General features: G+C 39.1%; 1 protein-coding gene across 1 annotated transcript in view; it reads right to left on the bottom strand.

Annotated features, from left to right (window-relative positions):
- Positions 1-14,038: 14,038 nt before the first annotated feature.
- The window catches only part of LOC131702138 (chemokine-like protein TAFA-2), a 36,892-nt gene continuing 25,493 nt past the window's right edge, over positions 14,039-25,437 (bottom strand). Inside the window, exons 3-5 of the mRNA XM_059004213.1 lie at positions 21,745-21,894; positions 20,920-21,044; positions 14,039-17,892 (exon numbers count right to left, since the gene is read on the bottom strand). Coding sequence (XP_058860196.1) covers positions 17,881-17,892; positions 20,920-21,044; positions 21,745-21,894 — 287 coding nt within the window. The 3' untranslated portion in view covers positions 14,039-17,880. The remainder of the gene's footprint in view (positions 17,893-20,919; positions 21,045-21,744; positions 21,895-25,437) is intronic.

The following is a 25,437-nucleotide window of genomic DNA, read 5'->3' as shown; positions in this document are numbered from 1 at the left end:
TGGTATGAAATCATTTTCAAATGGAAAAGCCTGTCTGCCTGCATTGAAAGGTAAAATGCATGACAACAGAAAATAAAGGATGGATGCCAGACCAAGATTAAGATTTACTGAAACTATTTAGGTAGAGTGTTAATGCCATGTTAGCAATATACTTGACCTCCACAGAGCTGTAAAGCCCTCTAGCACTAACCTCTATTGTATCAATGCAATGAAGTCCAGTCTTACCCGGCGCTGTGTGCAAGACAGATGGGAGCAACTAAAAACTAAATGCTACACTAACAGTTATATATGGAAACAATCGACCATTGCTGATCTCTTGAGAAAGGCTGCTTTTCAGCATTGACTTACATGGGCCACCTAAATTGCATTGCTTCAGTTATCTAGGTGGCAGTGTCATCTTTCAAGAACCTTTGCAGATGGTCATCAAAACTCTACTGCTACATAGCCTGTGCTTGCATTTAAAAAATGACAAGCGTCTTCAAAAAATTGATAAACTCTGTTATCTATACTGCTTACCGGCATAGGGATGTTTTTGCAATTTAAAGATTTAAAATGCATTTTCATAAAAGCTACAGATGTAATCTATATACTTACTGTACAACCATCATTAGGAGTGGTTTTGATTATTTGTCTGGAGAATCCTAAATGCCAGGAACGAACTGACTTCCTCATCCCATTCAAATCATGTGACAACGAGTTGCTTGCAGGGTTTAAAGGTCATACTGTCACGTGATTTGAATGCAATGAGGGAGACATTTCAGTCCCGGCACTAAGGGGTCTATAGACAAGGTGAAAGCAAGCTCAAAGCCAGGTAAAGGCAGTTTTCGAAGAAAATGATGATAAGTCAATAGCGGAGAAACAGAAGACCAGTCTAGTCAATATAAAAAAAAAGAAAAAGAAAAAACATTTTCAAGCTATTTACTCTTGATTAAAATACAGGTTTGGTATTTTTATTTTTTATATAGTGCTAGTATTTTTACTTTAATGGCATTATAGCAAATAATTTCATAAATCAGCTACCCATTACCTATATATAAGTCTCACAGAATTGAAAGACACTCTGTTGATGCAATACATATTTTCATTTGAAAGATGATATCTGGTACCATACTAGGTTAAAGTAAGCTCTATTTTGCTTGCTTTCTTCACACCTGGTTTGTGAAATTGTCCCCTTCAACGCCTTCTTTCCTGCCATTAACCAATCATCAACTCCCCTTAATGACTGACATGCTTTAACACCCAATGGGTGTATTCTGCAAACACTGCCATTTCAGTCATACTCCTTGGTCAACACAGCCACTGCATTGAGAGGCGATCCATTAAATGGCACTGGAACCCTCTACCACGCCTCTTCAACAGTCATTGAGACATCTCTGCTCATGTGCACATTTTGAATAACATGACAAGTCACCACATTCATATATTTCTTCTTAAATGGACAACATTAATGATGCTTCAAGTAAACTTCATTTGTTTCCGTAGTCTGGGCAATAGGGACTGCATTGCCAGAGTGATAATGAGAATGGATTATCATCAAAGCATGTTTTTAATAATGAGCATTATCACCCTTTGATTGTGTTACCCTACATTTACAATTAGCGAAACACATTCGAACAAATATGAATTCCTTATTTATCAAGCTTTTAGCACTTCCAGGACTTTCCAATAAGCCGACAAGGTCGCAGATAGTTACAGATAGTTCTGAAAGTCACTGGGATAAGACACTGCATAGGGACTCCGCTCCAGATCTCATGGAGACAAATGAATGGCTAGCACGGCCTCCAGGGCTGTTTATAGCTCCTGGTCACTCTTTAAAATGATGAAATAAGGTGTCAGGAACAGAGGAAAACAGCACAGATCCACACTCCTAGGCTTCTAACATTGAGCACAAGGAGCTGGACATACGATACCCCTGAGGAAAGACTGGAGGTGATGAATACGTCTGGGTTACGGAGCGATCGAACGGATTGATCCACGCAAGCTTCTTGATGATATTCCTGCCCTGATGGGCTCTGCCTGGAATGGGTAATAATGCACTAATGAAGCTGGGAAAGGATTGTCCATTTTCATTTCTGCAGAGCTTGAGGGGGGACATTCATTTCCTGCTGAACTGTCTGCAAGTTTACAAAGACTTCATTGCCCTTTGATTCACAGAGTATGAAAAGGAGCTCTCTGTTTTGCCAGGGTAATAATAATAATAATAATAATAATAATAATAATAATAATAATAATAATAATAATAATGTAAAAACTTCAGAGGCAGATCCACCGAGCCCCACAGATTTTGCTTTTTTTTTTTATGTATTCCTAAGTTGCTCGTAACTCTTTCCTCCTCAAAGTGCTGCAGAATATATGACATTTAAAAAAAGGGAAATATTCTCAAAATCACTCGCAGACCCCTGGAGAAAGATATCGGGAACTGCCTCGTGTAACATTTACAAAGGGCAAAAAGGCAAATTCGAAAAGATCCTCAGCCTAGGAGCAAGAAGCACACTGAACAATACACCTACCCTCAGATCACACCATGAGAACTACTGCACAGTCACTCTCAGTTCTCTTTGGACTGAAAACGATCAGATTATGTAGGAAAAAAAAGGTTGTGAATTCCTATTGTAATGAATTGGCATCTCAGCCCGTTGAAATGAGAGGAAAGGCAAGGGCTGGATGCGAAGCGCAAACCATACGGTTCAAAGACAAACATCTTACCAACTAAAGAGCAATGCAAGTCTTACCATTCAGCTAAAGACCAATGTTATACCCTATAGCCTATATTACTGCATGTAGCCTATATTATTAGTAGTCTTGTCTATCTTGTAAAGCAAAGCCTATGCACAGTTGAGGAGAACTGGCACGTCACATCTATTGTAGTTCTCACCTGGGGTACCCATTTAGCGTAAAAAATCCTTCAGAATGAAATAGCAGGTATGTTGTTAAAGACGGAACCCCGCGGGATCCTAGGACTCGGCGCAAACTCAGCAGTGGAGGGATTTAATTAAAACATGGTCAGGCGTTTTTATTTCTGATGCCCTACTTTTAAAAAGCAGTTAAAGGAACAGTGTATCTCCATGACTTTGTTAAACTCTCGCTGCGCTCAGCACAGTTCAAACGAAAAGCCACGAACTGACACGGTATAGCCACATGCTTCAAATGTGCTGTGCATGTACTTAGAAGCAATACAGGGAGATTGGGGGTGTTGCACTGTCTGTATGATGACAGGCCATAGTAAAACATTCTAAAGTGGCCAACAGATCCATTAAAGTGTGAGAAATTCAAATTCCATTATTACTATTTTATGGTGATTGCAGTCATTTATAGCAGGCTGTGCGTTATATTCTGAATATTACGGTATTTATTTTGTATTCAGGACCCTGCATGGGAAGTTTTATAACTGGGAGGTTGCCCGTTCATGACTAGCCTAGTATTAATCACATTATATTTAATAATCACTTATTTGGATGGTTGTACTTTACAAAGTGGAGCCTTATGTAATGAGAATCTTCATTCACTAGATGCATTTCAGGTGTTATCATGAAAAGGGTAATACCTGCACGACAAGCAGGAGATTTCAAACACGCTGCTGTTTAATACTGTGAGCATGGTTTGCAAACACCCAACTGTTATTTTCTACATGAGATGCAACTCCTCTGTGAGAGCTGAAAGCAACACAAAAATGAAATTGTGAAGGCCAGTGCATCAAACATCCAACGACAAAGCTCAAGACTTGCACTAAAATAACAGCTGTCAGATAGACAAAGCTCAGCACTCAAACTGAGTTTTGTCATGAATGTTTGCATAATTTCATGATTGTCCCTTTCGCCTCTCAAACGCCTGTTCCAGGGCCATATCAGTAAGATCACTCTAAGAATACGGGATGACTGAAACTCTATCATTCAACTGGCACATCAGTCATTTAGATTCCACAGCAATTTGTCAAAGCCGTGACAACTCTCTGAAAACCATGTCATTGTGACTGCATAATTAATCATTCGTCTTTTCACTTGTTTCCATTATACACATTTTGTTAAGCCGGATCTTTTGAGTGAATGAATTGGAGACAGCTCTGTGAATCCTATTTCTACATGTATGGTTACTGCAGCAGTATTGTGTTTTAAAGCTGCAGTGCATGGTAAAGGATTGATGATAACACTTTATATGAAGTGTCTCTAATTACTGTGTATTTACATAGTAAATACATGTGGGCTTACACATATTCACAATGTTATTATGCAAATTTATAATGTACTCAATGTGTAAATCTTTTCGCACGCTATATGCAAGTACACAATTGTATCAGAAAAGGGTTCAGGTTAGGTTTAGAGTTAGGTTAGGGTTACAGTTATAAATAGGGTTAGGGCTATATCATGCAAAACACATTAAGGACATTGTACCATTCATAATCACATTGTAATTAGTGTAAGTGCACATGTGTTTACTCAGTAACAAGACGTTCCCCTTTAGACCACATGGTTAGAGCTTTGTGATTAACCCTTGGCTTGCTGTTCAATTAGAATGGGCTGAGATGCTATCAGGATTATTTTTTTTTCCTATCTGGGATAGCACAGAGTCAACCAAACAGTGTGCATGAAAAAAGGGTCAGGGGGCATTTTTTTCAGTTCTGCACTTGTTGTAAAAATGTGGTGATCCCCTATTTACAAAGATACATTATTTATTTGAAGGCTTTTGCATTCTCATATGCAAAAGCCTTTTAATGCTTTTCTTTTCATACACTGTGTGACCTTTACTGTACCTTTTTATAGCAGCATGAACAGAACCTGAAATCCCTGTTACTTACTGTCAGAGTGCTTACTCACATGGACTGGGTCCAGACCAGAGCCAGTTGCATAACACCATGCACCGTCAAAAGCACATACAGTTCTTGGTGCTGCTCGTTTGACAATGGCAAGGCAGTCTGAATAGATCTCTTTTTATCTCAACTCCCTGGTGAAGAATGAGGCTCGCAGGCAAACGTTCTTGAAAGGCAATGAAGCGTGCGCTAATGCATTCATGTTCCATTCAGATGACATGCATTAAAGACGTCTGGCTTTATTCACATTTAGGTTGACCCTACTAATATTATATTAACCTTTGATTCCATTTGAGCGAGCAGTAAAGCCTGCTTGGTTTGGAACACTGAGATACAGCTGTATCTTTAATGAGCTTGTACCAAATCTGCATACGCAAACTAAAGGGGTGGGAAGTTTGGATAAACTAGACAAATGTCATGCGGCTGGCAAAGCAGGGAGACAAATTCATGAGCTGGAATCCTGCAGGCAATAAAGGCGCTCGTTTGCACAGTTTAAGGAGGCTGTGTGGTCCAGTGGTTAAAGAAATGGGCTTGTAACCAGGAGGTCCCCGGTTCAAATCCCACCTCAGCCACTGACTCATTGGGTGACCCTGAGCAAATCACTTAACCTCCTTGTGCTCTGTCTTTCAGGTGAGACGTAATTGTAAGTGACTCTACAGCTGATGCATAGTTCACACACCCTAGTCTCTGTAAGTCGCCTTGGATAAAGGTGTCTGCTAAATAAACAAATAATAATAATAATCAAGTTGAGAGTGCATTTCTCATGCACTCTTTGCTGTGGCAATCTGTCATACAAAGAGTGCAAGAGAAAATTCACTCTCAACATGATTAGAGGTAGCCTAATAAACATATACAAGTAGTTAAATTTAAATTAAAAAAATAAACAGATTAAAAGCTGATTTTAACATATTTAATGTGTTTATATGGGGCTCGTTGTGATTTCAGCATTTAGAATGCTCTGTCTTGACATTCTGAGTGCGGGATCTACACTCTCGGCAGAATTCTAATTCTAATTAGAAGTCTAGTTGCTGACATGACATCATTTATAATTTGTATATCAGCAATAAGCAAAGCTGACTTTAGCAGGAGTTCATCAACAGCCTGTTAAAATAAGCTGTAAAACACAGAAGTGTTAAACAAACAAACATACCTAGGTATTGTACTGGTTGCAATAATGCTCCTTAATGACATGCAGTTTTAATAATTAAAAACACAGGAACGCTGACACAATTCAGTGTATGCTACATTGTGCTAAAAACTCAACTGTATCAGGAATACCATCTGGCAAAAAGAAACATATAAACCCCAGGGATGGAAATAAGACTCCCATTGCATAGCAGTTTGATCCATTCCTGGTTTCACTGTGAGTTTAATAAGACCTGAGCTTGTTACCTACAGTATACACTGGGGCTAATCAAACTCATAGTAAAACCTGGAATGGGGGAAAGGGCTATGCAATAGGAGTCTAATATCCATCCCTGAACTCCATTTTATATATGCATATGAGGTTTGATGCAGATATATAGTGTGAAGCTTGTTTTTTTTTCTGTAAATATTTATTTGCTTCACAACAGTGATGTATAGCTATACCATACTGTATGCAACAGGGAGATTATTACAGTGCAAGGTTTATGGTATATTTTATTAAGTGATTGATGGGACCCAAGTTCAGTTACATTGAGCTCATCTAATTTAATAGACATTCAGCTGTCTTAGTACCAGCCAGCAGACACACAGGAACGTATGGCATAGTGTAGAAAACTAGCACACTTATATGTACAGGCTGTTTGTAAATAAACGTGCCATTGAGCAGTTTTATTAAGTAGGAATATTTAAAGAACAGATAGTTTGTCTTCATATTCTCAGTATGGTGATTTCTCCTACTTTGCATTCCTTTTTTAATGTGAGCTGCATCTTTTACCTGTTATTGTTTTAATACATCTTATCCCTTAGAAAGGTTTACCAGAAAATGATTTTGCAGTTTCCCCCCATGATTATACAATGCAATTAGCATGTTTTTAAAAAAAAAAAAATTATATGCCTTACCATACCTCCCTGGGCTTATCTAACATGTTTGGAATATGCAGGACTATATTTTATTTATAGTGAAGTCTGAATTTGTTTGAAGATGATGCTCCCATTAAAAAAAAAAAAAGCAAAATTGCACAAGTGGGTCTACCTAGGAAAACGAATGTAAAGATAGACTATTTCTGCAAACATACCCCTACGGTGCTGCAGTGTCATTAAAGGGGAAGCAGCTTCCATAGTAAATGTTTTATTTTTGGCCGTCACTCACAGGCAAAAAAACCCATATTGTAGAACCTTGCCCTTTAATAATAGCGTGTGTCTGATTGGCATTGAAATCCCCTGTGTATACAGATGTACATATTCATAGGGAGATTTAGGAACAGATTTCAACTGACTTTGTATTTGCATTCACACAGAGCACGGTGACATTCTGCAGAGATTATTTGTCCTACAGTGTTTTTTTTATTTTCTCCACATTATCTCGACCCGTTCTTGACAATTCCTGTTCCTAACTCTAGCAACATAAATGATTCATGCATGCAGCTTTCTGACCCAGAGTGTTTTAATCTCACCAACATCAACACTGTAACGCTCTGTAGCATATCGTGTTGACAAGACAGCGATGAAAGCACGGAGTGGCACATGATTCGTGTCACATGATTCGTGTCACATGCTGTGCAGCTAGACCGATCTGTTGTAACACCCAGAAAACACTGGGAGAATTAATTTGAAAAAAAAAAAACACCCAGGCACTTATTTCTCTCTCATCTTGAAAGTTGCAACATGCTTGCCAGCACACCAGTGCCGTAACACCATGGAAGACAATTAGGTTAACCAAGCTAGTCAGGGAGACATCAATCAGGATGGGATATTCACAGGGGCCTGTCTACAAAGTGCAATAGATTCGTCTCATAACCTCCACCAAAGCAGGCTCTTGACAAGACAATCCGTCTACCTTGTTGTCTGTGGCTTGTAGATTTTGATTAACCTATTCAAATCTCTACAGGACTTTCCCCGATAGCTTTTCCCAAAGGCAATCCACCAAATGTATTCCTGACTCACCTCACTCAAGCGATGGGTGGCTGGGAGCTGGGCGGCCGGCCAGGGCTGTGGATTATCTGGCAAACATGGGGGGGTGTTGGGAAGGGAGAGGTGGGGGTGTAGTGTCTGAACTCACAATGACCCCCCTGGAAATGTATGCTGTTAGCACCACCTGGAAGTTACCCAGAACAATTTGATTCTGGATTGCCCATGCTGTACAACAAGAAACTGCATACACCAGCATTATAATTCACTTGTATTCACATTATAATTCACTTGTATTCACATTATAATTCACTTGTATTCACATTATAATTCATTTGTATTCACATTATAATTCACTTGTATTCACATTATAATTCATTTGTATTCACATTATAATTCACTTGTATTCACAGTATAATTCACTTGTATTCACATTATAATTCACTTGTATTCACATTATAATTCACTTGTATTCACATTATAATTCACTTGTATTCACAGTATAATTCACTTGTATTCACAGTATAATTCACTTGTATTCACAGTATAATTCACTTGTATTCACATTATAATTCACTTGTATTCACATTATAATTCACTTGTATTCACAGTATAATTCACTTGTATTCACAGTATAATTCATTTGTATTCACAGTATAATTCACTTGTATTCACAGTATAATTCACTTGTATTCACATTATAATTCACTTGTATTCACATTATAATTCACTTGTATTCACAGTATAATTCACTTGTATTCACATTATAATTCATTTGTATTCACATTATAATTCACTTGTATTCACATTATAATGCACTTGTATTCACAGTATAATTCACTTGTATTCACAGTATAATTCATTTGTATTCACATTATAATTCACTTGTATTCACAGTATAATTCAGTTGTACAGATGCCAACCTGTGCATGGAATGTATGTCACGATTCAGAAATAACAACTTGTTTTATGCTTAAGTAGTTCCTGAGCCAGTTTGTGATTTATGTATTTGGTGACACTCAACAATAAGCAGATGGTTTTTTTTTAATAATGTCTTTGTTTATTTGTTCTGACAACACATATGTGTGTGTGTGTCACAAGTGGTTTACTTTGTAAATACAATCATTACATTAACTGCTGGACACAATTAAAAGGGTATTATAACGTGCTGTAGTTTTTACCTTGGGGAGTACTTTGGGTTAAGAGGGAACTTCTCACTCTACTGTACACTGTAAGAAATGGTCCAGGACCCTCACAATTTAACAATGTGTCAGCACACTACCATGCTGGTTGATGTGTTCCTGTGCAACCAGGCTTGCAAACCCATTGAGAAGCACGTCAGCCCTTAGGAGGACCCTGCTGACACGCTACAATACGATGTTTACAGCTTGTTTCTTTGTCCCTTAGTTAGATCCACTCTTCTCCTGGCTGTAGCTCATTTAACATCTAATTCATTATTTAGAATTAGCTTAACAGCCATAACCGCTAGGACCTTAATGAACAGAGCTGGCTGTGTATATAAAATCCCAATTTCATGCATGGGTATGGGAATACCCACATTAGTCCCAGTGTGACAGGGATTCATTGAACATTCCTATTATCAGTGCATCCCTAGTAACTGCACAAGCATCCAAATGTTTTTTTTTTGGTATTGCAGAACATTAGGAAACATGCCATTTAGAAACCAGAGCCTTTGTTTCCAGCTGCCATCAGGACTAGACTTGAAAGCAATTTGAAATGAAGCAGCAGAAAATAATGATCAAATGTCCCTACACTGATTACTATTATTTGTTTATTTAGCAGACGCTTTTATCCAAGGCGACTTACAGAGACTAGGGTGTGTGAACTATGCATCAGCTGCAGAGTCACTTACAACTACGTCTCACCCGAAAGACGGAGCACAAGGAGGTTAAGTGACTTGCTCAGGGTCACACAATGAGTCAGTGGCTGAGGTGAGATTTGAACTGGGGACCTCCTGACTACAAGCCCTTTTCTTTAACCACTGAACCACACAGTCTCCTTACTGATAGTGGAAGTTACCTAATGAGCAGTCAATGGTAGGTTTTAAAAAGGAAACTCGACACAGTATTCTAAATGGGCTCTAAGTAAAGACTTATAGTCGTTGTATAACTTTCCTAGACTTGTATTCAACACTTCTGCCAGTGTGGCCTAACAGTCTTAAATGCCTCACCACATTGGTTAGAACCTTATGTGATTTTTACACCCAACATGCAATATATTTTTTAACATTTCAATTCGTTTGCCACACATTTTCAGTTGCGGAGCAGGTCAGGAATTCCTGTGCATATTAAAAAGTGTGGCTCTTTAGAATGCAGTTCTGCAAACGAAAATGCTCTATGTACACAAAAAGGTTAATTTTCATATGTATACGAAAAATCAATTTCAAATACCTGCTTCATGTAATGCACGAAAGTGACTCCCAGGGGAGACATTGTAAGTGTACAAAATATCTCGCCCCGTTTCAATAAATGATGGCAGGGTATATTGCCTTGTGATTAATCTTCTTTCATTATGCAAATTGACTTAGTTATCTCAAGTGACATGAAAGTCTTTCACTGTTTATTAGCAGGCTTTTCAGGCGAAATTACTTTATATATTCCTTATTTCTTATGCACGTAAATTTTAAATTAAAATCTTAGGTCTCTGGTGCACCGTTTCTAAATAATCTTTCCAATGACAAAATACTAAATTAGTCATTAGTGTAATTACTTTTTAGTCAACTAAATTGCCTGGCCTTTTTTGATTCTTTCCAATCGTTCTTCTGTGGTCTTCAAACGCTTGTGTCTGTAGTTGCCTGTTTTTATTTCCAGTAAGGGTTTTAAATCAACTTTATAACAAAATCGGACACATTATTTCTTCTTAGATTTCCCTGCACTCCTCCTTTTAAGTCTTTGGAATCCATTTAGGTTTTTTTGTGGACCATCTATGCTCGATAGATAGATTCAGTTCTTTCAGCCTTCATAGCTAATTCCTTCAAGCCCCTAGAAGGGCCTCATTTATCAAAGTATTTACAACAAAAAGTTTTTGAGACAGGGATATAAAACTGTTTTTTCTATCGTAATTGGATGAGTGGTTCTCTAGTTGTGTATACAAATTCAAGTGTTACAAACAGGCAGACAAACAGCCTTTATACACCACCAGATTTAGTTTGATCACAGTTGGGCAAGCAGTCATCCAAAAATGAAGGTAAAAGTTAAGGAAAGGTAACATTCGAAAAGCTGGTAAGAGGTAAGAAAATGGTTAGCAATCCTTTAAGGTAGCTATGCCATTAAATGTAAAGCAGGTTTTTCAGAACATGAACTGTAGCTATAAATGTAGCAAGTTGCTAATATAACAGATGGCAGAGAGGAGAATTTCATTTTGCACAGGTGTACAATGAGAAGTGGCAGATGCAAAAGAAAACAACTTTGTAACGAGAGAACACTAAATGCTTGGGTGTTAATTAAAGCGAAGTTTTCACTTTCTATAAATATCATATCTTGAAGGCTAGTTATCTCTCACCCTACATTACGCAGTTAACAATAGTATCTCCTCTGTGCCTTCAAATTTATTTTTCTGCTATAAAAGTCAATAGCTGAATATTCATGCAAAGAGAAATGCATTTATTTCCTTTACAAACCCCTTCCCTCTGCAAAGGATTAAACTGGGATTGGAGTCACTGCAACATTCAGCCGTGGTTTTAATTGTATGGTTTAATACTCGGGGGTAATTTAGTTTCCTTTGACAAAGATACATTTGAAATCTAAATAAGAATCTATGCTGAAGAGGATCTTTCTGCTTTATACATTTCTAATTTCTATACTACACAGATTGGACGGCAGCCCACAATGTGAGCCAAAGCATTGTTGCAATGGAAACGTGCGTCATCTCTAGAATTCTGTAGCATTTCTGTTGCGTGTTCCTGCACACGTCTGCAGGCTCGATACGTCATGACCTCATGTGCTTTACGGGGGACTAATGCCTTTCCACTTCATCAGAACCCTTCATTATCAGGAATGCCGATTGAATGCCATAGTTTTCTTAAGCATTGTTGCAGATGAAATCCACCCACGTTGCAGCATCTCTACCCTGAATGGTGATGGTTACTCTCAAGTCAATAATGCACCCGGCCACCAGCATGGTGCACGAATGGCTTGAGAAGACTTCAGGCATCTTCCATGGCCACCACAATTCCCGCATCTCAATCCAATCGAGCCTGCTTGGGATGAACGATTCTTCATCACGATCCACTGCACTGACTGTGTGAAACACTAATGACTGAATGGATCTTTCAAGACACCTTCCAGCACCTTGTGGAGTCTTTGCCACTTTGTGCCAAATTTGTGATGATGGTAAGCTGTAGTGCAACCCAATATTAAGTACAAGGCAAGGCAGGTGTTTGTTAACTTGATGAATACGCTTTGAAAGGTTGCATCAAATTATATAGCCGTGTTCGTAATGAACTAACTTAATACACCACATTACTTTCTTGTGCAATTATTCTCACTTATCCTCAGTTTGCATGACATCTAGGAACAGGAATGGATGTGCATGTTGATAAGGATATTAAAACTAATAATCCCATGAAAAGACTATTCATTGAAACCCTGTGAAGTCATTTATAAAGCTGGATGCACCTTCCTCAGATCCAACTTACAGACACACTACAAACAACAGCCCTGGCTGTCTAATCCTTTCACTGCTGTAGAAGAACACATTAGTATTGTGTCCTGCGTTTGCCAGGTATCAGGGTGCAAAATTGACAGCGGTTTCTTGTTTTTAATCCTTTAATTAAATGCGTTGACTGTGCTTGCAGGATTTCTTAAAACCAAGTCCGTTGTTCTCGAACTCCTTAGAGATTAAAAACAAACCAAAAGAAAAAACATCTGAAGTTTGATGCATATTTCATGTGCGTTTTTACATCGTGAAAACGTAAGAAAATTTATTTCTGTTGTACAGCACAAATCAGGTTTTCTAGGTATTATGGAATAATTAACTGACCTGGAAGTAGGATAAATTGGAGCTAGAGATGTCCCCCTTTGAATTGTTGCATTTCAGTCTGAAATTTAAAAATTGCGAAGGAAAAAAGATACATATGTTTTTATATACCTCAACTCTGAAGTTATAAATCATTTTGCAATTACATGTGGGGATTTAAAAAAAAAAAAAAAACTTTATGTTCTGCTAATTACAGTGTTAACCCTTAAGTAATTCCCCAATCTAATTTGCTAATCACTTTACTATTTTTCAAATACTATAGAAGTGGGTGATAGAATGTCAGCAATGTACTGATTGTGGATATATAAACTTACAGAGGCACGTTTCTCATTCACAATCATATTCGAGACAGCAAGATTGTTCTAGCAATCTATGATGCTGCAAAGAGTTAATGAAAAGATTCTAAGTACAAAACTATGATTCTGAGTCCGCTGTGCAAAGTATCCTGCTGCTGGCAGGGAAAGAATGATTTATTGCCCGAGAAAGCGTCAATAAAACTGACCTCACCTGACCTGGTGCAAGCAGGAGTTGGTGGTCAAAATGTTGCCGAGATAAGCCAGCAACTGACCTTTGCACGCGAAGGGGGTAAAAACTGTATAAAACAGCAGGCACTTGGAGATGCATTGGAGAAGCACCAAGATTCTCCATGAACACACACCTGCACCATGTCCGCTGCCTCTTCCAGAAACTGGGAACTGATCTCATTGCTTCATTTCTGTTAATAACCAGTGGCTTCACTATTGTGTCTAATGATCGTGATTATCCTGTAAAGTGCAACTCTTTATTATTGGGATCCATAATGAAAACATGTTAAATTCTGCTTATACCTTGTGCGCTGCTCCTTCACATAGAGAAACAGGATTTCAAGTGGCACACATCTGTGTTTAGGTGACACGACTGTCTGTGAACAAAACGTGTGATTGCTCGAGCCTTTTTGGGTTGTATTTTGCATTCCCGTTTCCTGTTCAAAAAGCAACACCAGCGGTGGTGTGATTCCTATTATTTTTTTATTTCAGCAAGAACAAAGCATTTGTTACAGGCTTGCCGCTATTCTATAGGCAAGACTACAAATCCTCTTCGATAACACTTTACATGAAGTGTCCCTAATTACTATGTATTTACATAGTAGTTACATAATAAATACCTGTGTATTTACACACAGTTACAATGTTGTTATGCATAATTACAATGTACTTAATGTGTACATCTTTTCGCATGATATATGTAAGTACACAATTGTATCAGAAAAAGGTTAGGGTTAGGGTTCATCACACAGCACTGCCTGTTAAATGCGCTGCATTTTAATATAAGCCAGAACTAGTTGGCTGTGCAGTTTGTCTAAAAGTAGATGCCACTGCCGGCTCACCGCATTTCTGTTTGCCACTCACCTGGCTGTTGCTGACACAAGTTCAAACACCCCCTTTCCCAAGCTCCTCTTTGTTTGCAGGCAGTCCCTTCGATGCACTAACATCACCCGTAGCATGAAGAGGTAATCATGAAACAGACAGAGCCTTCTGAACTAAGCCAGCGTCAGCAGGAGGTCACAGCAAGCATCCAAAGCTCCCCTGTGGCTTGAGGAACACAAAACCTAATGCAAGCAAACTGCGGGGTGGGGGAGAAAAATCCACAATAGCACAACACATGTTTTACCACTCAATATTTTATTGTGTTACGTTAACTGAAAGAAGTAGAAAATATTTTATTTACAATTGTACTTACAAATACAGCTCTTCCTTTTGCGGGCAGTCAGGGTATATACTGGGTCTGAGATTTGGAGCAGTTTCACGTTGATTTCAATGTTTACCAGGGGAAGTACACAAAGGCAGCCCTCATACTTCACTGCATCAACCAGCTGAGAACAGGACAACACAGCAGCCTGGGTAAAGCTTCTTCAGATATCCATTTTACAACATGAGGGCTGCTGGTTCTACATTTTAAAAAACATTTTTAGCATAATGTTTAAATTTGCAACAACTAGCGCTAGAAACCCAAGTTTGAAAGAAACAGAAAGCAGCTGTTGTTGTTCTGTAATTCTGCTCAGTACACTGTAAGCATGTAGCTTCTTTCATTTTTACAAAAGAAAGACAAATACTGCACCAGGAATACAACATTTGAAATAATGGTTTTCTATGATGCCTCGCTCACCACAAACACGCACATTCCAAAAACCCCCCAAAAAACACGCTTTTCCTAATTTGATATTAATAAAGAAAACAGGACAAGTAGAAGAGTTGTGTGGAGCAGTAAACTCTCTGTCTGGATCCCTGGATCCCTGGATCAGGGGAGTATTCCAGAATTACATTTCCGTTCATTTTGGGCGTAAAACCAGATTTCTGTTAAACAGCTGTTTCAGCATGTGGGCAAGCGTTCACTGCACAGCAACCAACAATCCCCGGAAGAAGATTGTATCAACTAACGATACTTACACTTAATACTAATATATAACACAGCAGAACTGAGTGCACTCCACACTGGGAAAGGGTTATAGATTCAAACTTTAAACAGCTGTTTAAACCACTTCCTTTTGGGCTTGGAGCCAATATCACAGGATGTGGTTATGTACCCCAAAGAGACCATCTGAATCTGAATTATAAATAATTGACTTGCATACCTGTGTTCACATCATACAAACACTCAGGGCTTCAGAACAGAGAGACGGGCCGTGCTTTAGGGTAGTTATTTTAAAGGTAGAATAAACTGGGTGTGCAACGTTCAATAATTCTCTCACCTGCGTACCATCTTATTTGTTTTCCAATTCTTGTTTTGTTTCCGTTACATCCTTGAAACGAAAACGTTTGAGCCCAACACAGTTCAATATTTTCTCTACAAAAGAGCACTGCCAGTTCCCCCACAAGCTTCAGACTCATTGCATCTGGTTAGTAAATCCAATTGACTCAACTAGTCCATCACAAAGCAATTATCAACAGGGACGATTGCACAGGTGCTGAAGGTGATGGCTCATAAAACCCTTGTGGGGATTGAAATACAAGTCATGGTCTTTAATAAACAGCATAATAATGCTATGGACCTTGCAGAGCTCAAACGTTTTACAAATAAGCATCTAGGATGTGATTAAAAACAGAAACAAAGAAACAACTGTAAAGACATCGGTGAGAAATGTATTTTGCACATGTTATTTGTTCTAACTTTAAATATTTTAATAACACATATCTTGACAAGATTATTGGTCTCCTGTGAGAATTCTTTAACGTCTCTTAGTTTGGCAGATAAAGATGTTAAAATGAATGTCCTAATCGCATATTGGTAAAACCCTTGTTCACAACAGGAAAGCGTGTCCATGCTTTTGAATTGAAACCCAGTAAGTGCTTTTCTGACATCGAGTTTACCAGGCGGACAGCATCTCCCTTTTTAATTAAATCTGAGATGAAGTCTAATTGTAAATTAGCAGCACAGGCTCATTTGCAAATGACATTATGCTAATATCATTACCCTTGCCTTTTAAAAGTCAGCTTTTTGACAGGTGTCTAAACAAACCAAGTGGGTTTCTCTGTTGGAATGCAAATTATATTAAAACCTTAACAAAGAAGCCTTAAAAAAACCTCTTCTGTCTTAACAATGCCAGCTACAGAATGAAGTCAGCACTGGCCAGAAAAGCCACATGCTCTACTGAATAAACTGCATGCTGCTGGGTGTACCTATTTCAGGGGATAAAAAATGTAATAATATTCTCCAGCAATGACTGACCAATACACAAAGCTATGTACTGCACTTTAAAATGATTGTTGATAATCGCATTATTGGCAGCTATTGTGTTTTTCTGACAATCATCTGTAACTAAGAAGGATCAGCTGCCACCTGGCTTCCTAATGACTGGACACTTTAAGACAGGTCAGGTTTTTTTAACTCATCTCTAAACCACAAATAAATGGATTTTGAACAAGTAAAGTGAGTGGGAATTGTGGGAACTTGTGTGCTAATTGAAATTAATTACTTTGCTTACTGGTTACCTAAAGCACACACCTGCCCGGGGAGATCGTGCGAGGATTGTTTCTGTCAATCAGATTGATACAGCTCGCTGATTTGCTGGATGTGTCTGACGGGGCGGGACTGTGTGAAGCAGTATATTAAATAAATAGAAACTGAAATACAGCATTAAACGAAAAACAGTGTGGGCGACTGCAAGTTCTCCATAATGATGGAGTCGCACTATTTTGATAGAAATTGTTCACCATGTAAAACGTCAAGCAGTACGCTTTGAAGCCATGCTTTTACGATGCAATTAAATGTATTTAAATGAAGCCAATCACTTTACTTGTTGATTAGAAACGATTCACTGCTTCTGCTTTGTTCCTCTCTCTGCCTGTGGACAACCGCCCTTAAAGAGATACGGGGGGTGGGGGGCGGGGCATGTAATTAAACTGGGCATCAGAAAAAGGACTTCAATTCAGCCCCCCCACTCCCTTCCCCCCCTATCATGCGAGACAATACTGTCATGGTTATATTTTACAAAGCCAACAAACAAACAAACAAAAGAAAGTGTGTGACAGCCTACAACCGCTAATTGAAAAACGTTCCGACCCTGTCAAATATAAGGAGCGACTGTACTCTATAAATAAGCGCTTGGGCAAATAATGTATTATCACATAGCAGACACCTATAGGAACAGTCCGTGCTGTTTAATACAGCTCTGTAATGTTCAAAGCAATCAGCTGCAGTGCGTCTTCAGGAACAATCCTCCAGATTAAACCAACAACCCCCCAAAGTGCTCAAAAGCCCATTGGTGGCTGCGCAACATGTCTAGCAAGTATTTAAGACAGGTCCTGAAGCGTTCAATTCCTCGTTTCACACGTACCCAGTGTTCCCTTGCGAGAGTTCTTCTTGTCCCAGCGAATTCCTCAGTGGTAATCTGGTCATTATTTTATTTTTATTTTTTTTTTGCATAATGCACTGCGCAAGTTTCCAATTGCTGGTGTCCACCAAACAGGTAGGCCTATGTGTCTGTTTCAGCTGGTCAGTGTATAAAAACGCTGTCCTTCATTTTGTGAGTCGGATCAGATGTAGGGCTATCGCGTGACCTGCAAGGAGAGAAGAAAAGATGTGAAGTGGAAAGGATCTTCCACAACTTCGAAACGCTCCATCAGAAAGAAACCAAGCAGACAAACCTTTCTGCCTGTGCCTTAATCTGTGTACTGATTCATTATGGTATGTGGCGATATTTATTAATCAGCTGGGAAGGGGTAGCCCCACTCTTTGAGAGCTATGTGTGAGCAGATCCCAGCGCTGTGCTTTGTCTGGGAAAGAGAGGCGATGAGGAAAAGCAGGAATTGAAAGTACAAAAGAATTTAAGAAAGTTTACGAACGAGAGGAGGCTGTTTGCACAATTTTAGCCGAAATTAAAAATAAAAACGTCTCCTCAAATGTTTCCGTTCTTCTTTCTTCTGTATCGTATTGCCATATTAAAAAAAAAAAATCTTTGACCAAATGTCATTTATTTACCTGCCATTCATGATGGAAAGCATCCATCGTAAAATCACATTTTATAAACTATGTTTTTTTTTTTTGGTGTCAGCTACTGATTCTTAAATAGAATAAAAAAAATAAAAATAATATTTGATTCCTCTACTGATCCATCATTCCTCTTTAATGCTGTTTAGCTGAAGTTTGGACTGTCGATTTGAGTTTACAGACGTATGCTAATGGCTCTTTGAGAAGGAATCAATATAATAGATTAGTGTGCAAGTCTTCACTCTGAACCCTTTGAAAATTCTTTCATTTCTGTATCATTACACAGGGGCAGGTATTGATCCACAGGAAAACATATCTTGTTGAAAACCTTTTTCCCTGTGTTTCCTCCATTTATTTAATTTTTCTGTTATCAGGCTTGGGAGATTGCACCAGTGTGCTGAGTGAATCATACAGCCAGGGAATTGCAGGCTTGCATCCTGGCTTGATGAAGGTGCCCATCTTCAAAATGCACAGGCAACTTCTGAGAAAGTCGTTAAGAAATAATAAAGCCTCCCCTGTCTAATTAACAATTAAATAAACAGAAGGTATTAAATTACACCCCCAGTTAACCACTAGGTCACAATGCACCAAATCAGACTGAAGTAGCCTTCTTAAAGTACCTGTAACTCCAGAACCAACCCCCCCCCCCCCCCCCCCCCAACACCTCTTAGCCTTTGCGTGCCACACGAAATTAATGAAACAGTTTGGTCAGCAACGCGGTTGTGACTGTAACCACAGAGGTGGAACGGCAATGACCTTGTAATTAAAATATAAATCCAGTAATACAGCACATGAGGATTGCACAGCAGCAGCCCTCTCCGTTTCAGGAATACAGCCGCAGACATCCACAGTGCAATGCCAGTTAGCATTTCCCTTGAAGATGCTATATATTGGTTTACTGTGGTTAATACATACCTTTGTTGTTTGAAGTATGGGCTCCTCCACTATATCCCCGTGGCTGGGGATATTATTCATCCTCCACGGGGCATAATCAGCTGTTAATCAGAGGGTTCAAATTCATTAAGTCTGTGTCGTTAGTATATATTCTCTTTGGGCAAAAGGACAGGGTATTGTCATTGCACAGTCAGAGGATCGAATAGGTTCTAGCTGATGCAAAAATTCTTTCAGATCAGCTAATGACCGTTTAAAGTAAATGGCTTGCTCTGGAGGCAAGCTGATATCGACATAACACAGCAACATATTTAAACTTGTGGATGCTGGTAATACATTGAATTTCATTAGGATCAGGGTAAGTCCACGTGGAAATCTGGGTAACACTTTAGTTTAGGTATCTGTTATAAGCGATTATAAACAACAGCAAAAACAAAAGTGGATAATAACTGTATTGCAAAAACAAAACAGCCTCATAGAACTGGGGAGAAAGATATATAAAGACAGACATAGAAAGACAAACAGACCCGAAGACAGGCCGACAGACTATATCCGTTACAACTGATTATAAAAAATAGCACAAAAAAAATGACAAAAGTGTGTAATAACAGTCTTTATTATTTCTAATCGTATTCTATAATTGTTACTAGCATAATTAATAACATGTTAATAGAGCGGTTATATAACAGATACCTAAAGTGTTACCGAAATCTGTACTATAAAATTGAATTCCTCTGCAGAAATGGTTTGTGTATCGGGTGAATGATTTGGATTAGGGGTCATGCTCAGTATAGTGCTTCTGGCTTAGAGCAAGAAAGCACAGGAACAGGATGAATTATTTACTCTTGTGTCTGCCGCTTTCCACCTCCTTCAATACAAATAATACAGACCACAGGGCTTATAAGCATGTGCTATTCACATGCAGTGTGACCGAAGGCTAAAGGCTATTGTGTCAAGCTGTGAGCAGAATGACAGGTGAGGACTGAAATGAAATTCCAGTGCCGGGAAAGACACCCTCTCGTTGTGGTTTTGTGATTAAATATTTCCTAACAGTGCTGGTGTTTTTGCATCTTTTGATTCAAAGTTTGAGGGTGGAGCTCACAGGGGTGTTTTCATCAGGTAACCCTCTCTTAACCCATTTCCTACGGAGAAAGGCCTTCGAGTAAGAGAGGCAGGCTTCAGGCTTTGAATTGAGAAGCTATGTGTTTCTGTGCTTGTTGAATGTTGTTAACTTCAAGCTGTGCAAGAAATACTACTGTTAATAAACTCCGTGCCCATGGAGAAGTGGTGTATGCTTTCGGGCTTCTATCGCAATACAAGGAATACATACCTCGAGTTTGATTTGATACGCAATTAATCACTACACCCCTAACTGCGGGTACACCATGAGCGGCTCAGCCTGGAGAACAGAAGGCTCTGTCATTGTTTGTGTTTGGTTTATAAGGTGTTTATAAGGTGTACACTGGAAATGCTCCCAGTTACCTTACATCTCTGCTAGAGACACGCAACTCTGCCAGGGTTGCAAATCCTGTTAATATGACCAGTATCATGTAAATTGCGTTTAACATTTTTTTTCTTTAAAACAGCCAAGAGTCAGTTAATAACATAAAAAGATTTCAAGTTTCATGAAGCAGGCCCGTCGTTGCCGTGAGAACGGAGTAGGCCCGTTGCCGTGAAAACGCAGTTTGAAGTGTGGAAACACATACCTTGGTTGTTTTGACTTTGTTTCCTGTACTGCAGCTCCACCCAGTTTGATCCGGCAAAACTTTACACTCCTCTGCTTCCAGGCATGGCTGCATTTGGCACCACCACTTCTGGATGACTATTGAGGCTGCACATGAAAAGAAACAGAAGGCTTGAGATTTCGAACCGTTTTTATCTGACGGAATGATTCCACAACTCTATTTGCTATACAGCTACGGAAAAATGAACTCATTTTGCTTCATAAAGTCGAATGAAACCTGCTAAACCTGCTTAACGAAAAACTGACAAAAATTTGACATTTTGAAATTTAACATGAAATACTGTACTACTATTGTAGGCTTTTGCGATATAATTTAGTAGTTTGATTACATGATGCTAAAAAAAAAAGATCAAAATTATGTTCACATAGTTTTTTTTTTTTTTTTAATTATGTCTCAATCCTAAAATTCGAGGGGATGTAAAACCAATCTATAAGAGCAACTTCATCCGCAAACCGAAGAAGGAGCTTTTCTTTCCCCGAGAGGACAGCTACGACTTGCATCAGCAAATGAATACTTGGTTACACTGAATTAATCACTTGTGGTCTCTTTGGGACTGCAGGCTTTAACACTGAAGTGAAATTGTTTTCATCAGCAGCTTAGAACATGCACAACACAGATTCAGCCTCGGGTTGGCTGCTTTTATTGAAAGCAGAGCAGATGCTGTTTCGGTTTTAAATAGCTTCAACCTTGCGGATATCTTTGAAAACAGTTCAACATGTAGTCAAAATTCTACCACTTGGATAAAGGTTAAACGATAAGCCTGAACTCTTTTTCAAAGTGGCATACCGTCGACGCAGGAAGGAGCAGCCCTTGTTGTCCCAGCCACCTGGCCTGGAAAGCAGGAACACTTCACGGTCTGAGATCTCTCCTCGATCTTGTTTCTGTTGCAGCATCGGTGGGCAGCGATGACCTCACAGGTTCCGGCTTTGACGTGAGCTGTTGAAATACACAACCGGACAGGGTGAAATGAGCTCAGGGAATATATCACCGAAGCAAAATGGGGGGCCAAGCCACCAAGCTCTGTACTGCTATGAGTTGTCAGCATCATTTTCTTCAATCAGTGCTTCCCCTGTTGACTGGCAGGCTTTGAGGCAGTCACATGGTCTGACCCAGAAAAAAAAACTGCTGGGGGCAAAAAAAAAAAAAAAGAAAGAAAAAACAGTAAGTAAAGCTGAAACAGACATCGTGGAGAGTGAATCAAACAAACTGAGAGCTTAAGAAGGAAATATCTGTAAGCTTGTTTCTTTAAGAACGGCACACTTGAGACCTATATAGCTAATAGTAGAGCACAAAGAGTGAAATTCGTATAATTGTTTTGTTAGGTACAATCACAGTGCTTTAAAAGGGTTTAGAAGTGATTCACTTGTCTTGAATCAACACTAAAAATCCAGTAATTCTTTTTGTGAGCTGTAGTGTCCAATGAGCTCCACTGGAAAATCATTCAAACACAGACCCAACTCATAACATCTTTCCTTTCTGGTGTCTCCGTGGGTGGGGGGCAATAAATAAGTTTAGCATTAAAAGGAATAGAGCGATTGATACGGGGTTGAGAGTTATCTCATGAGTTATTTAACGTCATTGACTGCAGTTGGTGAGCTGTCTGACTGCTCAAACCACGCAAAATCATTTCTGTAAAATAACAGGCACCCTACAACATGATGCATTCAATTATTATAAATCACAAAATCTGGAAACTCACGTCAAGATGGGAAGAAGCTTCACCTTCCTCAAAAGAATACTAAAAAACAGCAACGCACTGTCAGAAATGGTATTCAGCACTTCAATAACTCATAAAGCTTTATGAAAAGAGGCTTTGACCTTTTGTTATACCTGTATTAGGGGTAATACAGAACTCTTTATTTGGAGCGGAGAAGTACGTGCAACCTTCAGCTATGAAAGACAGACGCGTAAAGCAGTGATTTATTTTGCAAACTGAATGACAGTGTCCTGAAAGCTTAGGGTTTTTTTTGACATGCTCTATTTTTAATGTTGCAATGCAGACTTGTTCCACAGAGGGCAGTTCCTTTCGCTCCTTTTCTTCGTGGTGCGACAGAGAATATTACATTTGCTCGGTGTTGGGATCAATTGAACAGGAAGTCCTTGAAAGTTCACACACCTCAGCTCAGTTGGCCCCTTTCTTTGGGAAATGATCTTGAGGCAGTTCTAGTCCTGTGCAGAATATGTACATGGAAGCCACAGAGGGCCTCAGAAACAATGGAAACTGAAAACCCTAATCGTCAAACTGTCATGTACAGGTGCATAGGTGAAACTATTTTAAAAAAAGCATATCATTTAGAGTCGTTTTTTTAATGTAACTAAAAGTAATTTTTCACCAAAAAATGTAATCCATTACAGTTACAAATGTAATCAGATTACAGTGGCATGTTGCATGTTACTCCCCAGCGCTTGCTACAGGTACACGTGTTGACATTTCTATCAATATTAGAATCCTTTAATCTAATCTTTAATCTAATCTGGGCAAGCATATATAAAGTCTATTTATTCATCTGAATGTGAAGGAAATCCAGTCAGTTATTTTACAGCTATTGCGCTCACAAGGCAAGCTGTGTTGGAGGTCAAGGTGACCCAACAAATTCCCTCAAGGGTGGTTGTCATATCTTCCAGGTTTCAAGTCCCTTCGCAGGGAACGCTTCGTGATTTAATTTCATTGTTAATTAAAACCTCTTCCAAATCAGAGAGGCACATTCTGGTGTCAGTTATACATGACCTCAGGAGCTTGTCTTTTAAACAGTTACTAATAAATTCCCATTCATTCTCTGAATAATTATTCTACTTATTTAGACAGCAGAGTGGGGATTTAACCATGTCATGATCTTTGCTTTTCTACCAAGGAGCAATGCGTTAGGAAAGGCTGTATGACACAACAGACACAACAGTAAGTAGAAAAGAGGTAAGAAACTAAACGGCGCTTGCATGACAGGTTTTTCCCTGGCTTTGAGCTTGCCTGAATACCCCTAAATGCTGGGAGATGAACAGAACTCCCTCATTCACAGAGTTCAAAGGTCCCATTGTCACATGAGATGAAGGAGATGGCTGTTTAGTCCATCCTCCATTTACACCAAACTCGCTCTCTCCCTCGCTCATTAGAGTCTCGCGTGACCTTTAGTCTCTCGCATGGTCATGTCTTAAAGGTACAGCACTCAAAACATGATAACATAATCATCACAAGCGCACAGAACACTGAAATCTAGACTATGAGGGAATCAGATTTTATTGGAAAACTGGGGCAGGTGTATATCGTTCAATAGACACATTTTCTCTGTTCATGGGCAGTGAAGTTGTAGAACCCAATGGACAGAGAGGCATTTTCTCTGGAGATGGTAGTGCATGATTGTATCGTCATAAATTATCTTCAATAACCCCCAGCCCAGAATCCCTCCTATAATACAGTATATTGACCAGCTCATTATAGTTACTCCCAAAGGGCTTTAGTAGTATCTGGTCTATAATTGCAGTGAACTACCAAAACATAATTCTGCACAGGGCTTTGATTGCTCAGTACCCTGATAACACCGTTACTCAAAGAAATGAGTATTGGAAAGCCTTTATAATATGTGAAACGAAACACGGGGGAGAAGCTCTATCAAATGGATTAAACCCAATCCGAAAAGTCACATGTGAACCCAGCATGCATACGCAGATTGTGTTTACTGAACAGAATAGCGAAACTGTGTTACAAACCTTTCTTGATTTCTTGGCCACGTTAGCAGTTTGATCACTAGTTACTCGGCACAATAAGACATCGCTGCTTAAACACAGGTTTCAATGCCGTTAGCAACCTCTTTGGGGCAGTTTGAGATTTTGCGGCTCAAAAGGACTGCATGTCCTCAACATACTGGTGCCCAACACGAATTGCTAAATGAAAAGGAAACAGTCGGAGAAGGAATAATATATCCAGCTGGGGTTGTTAGGCTTCTGAAATTGAGAATGAGGCCCGGCCTTATTAAAATACATACTGGGGTTGTTAAAGACCACTGCCCTGATCAAATTGGTTCAATTTGCAGCCGGCATTGTCACCAGCAGAGTAACGTTTCCCAGGACAGCAATTAAACAGGTAACACATTTCCTCTCCCTGTACTCGCTGTCAGATATGGACTGCTGTAGCTGAAGGTGTCAGAATCTGTAATCTAATCAGCACAACAGTATCATGTGAAGAAAGAAAGAAAGAAAGAATGAATGAACGACCACTGCACCATTTTATATCCGTATAAACAGCTAGATTGATTTTATTTTCTATACTATAAAAAAATCAATAAATATAATTAAAAACATAGAAAGGAATCTTAAAGATTATTAGCTTATCCACGAGACAAACGTGAAGAGGTACAGACATACCGTGGCATGGGAAGGCTTGTGCTGAGTAAGGTTGTGTAAATGACTATCGGTGAAGATTATACTGGCAATAACAATCAATGTCAAAATGATCAGTGATCAAAATTATCCCCGATATCGCACCAT

The sequence above is a fragment of the Acipenser ruthenus genome, chromosome 29 (assembly GCF_902713425.1).
Source record: "Acipenser ruthenus chromosome 29, fAciRut3.2 maternal haplotype, whole genome shotgun sequence".
Classification (NCBI taxonomy): Eukaryota; Metazoa; Chordata; class Actinopteri; order Acipenseriformes; family Acipenseridae; genus Acipenser; species Acipenser ruthenus.
The sequence above is the reverse complement of the archived record's forward strand: the minus strand, read 5'-3'. Positions and strand labels throughout refer to the sequence as shown.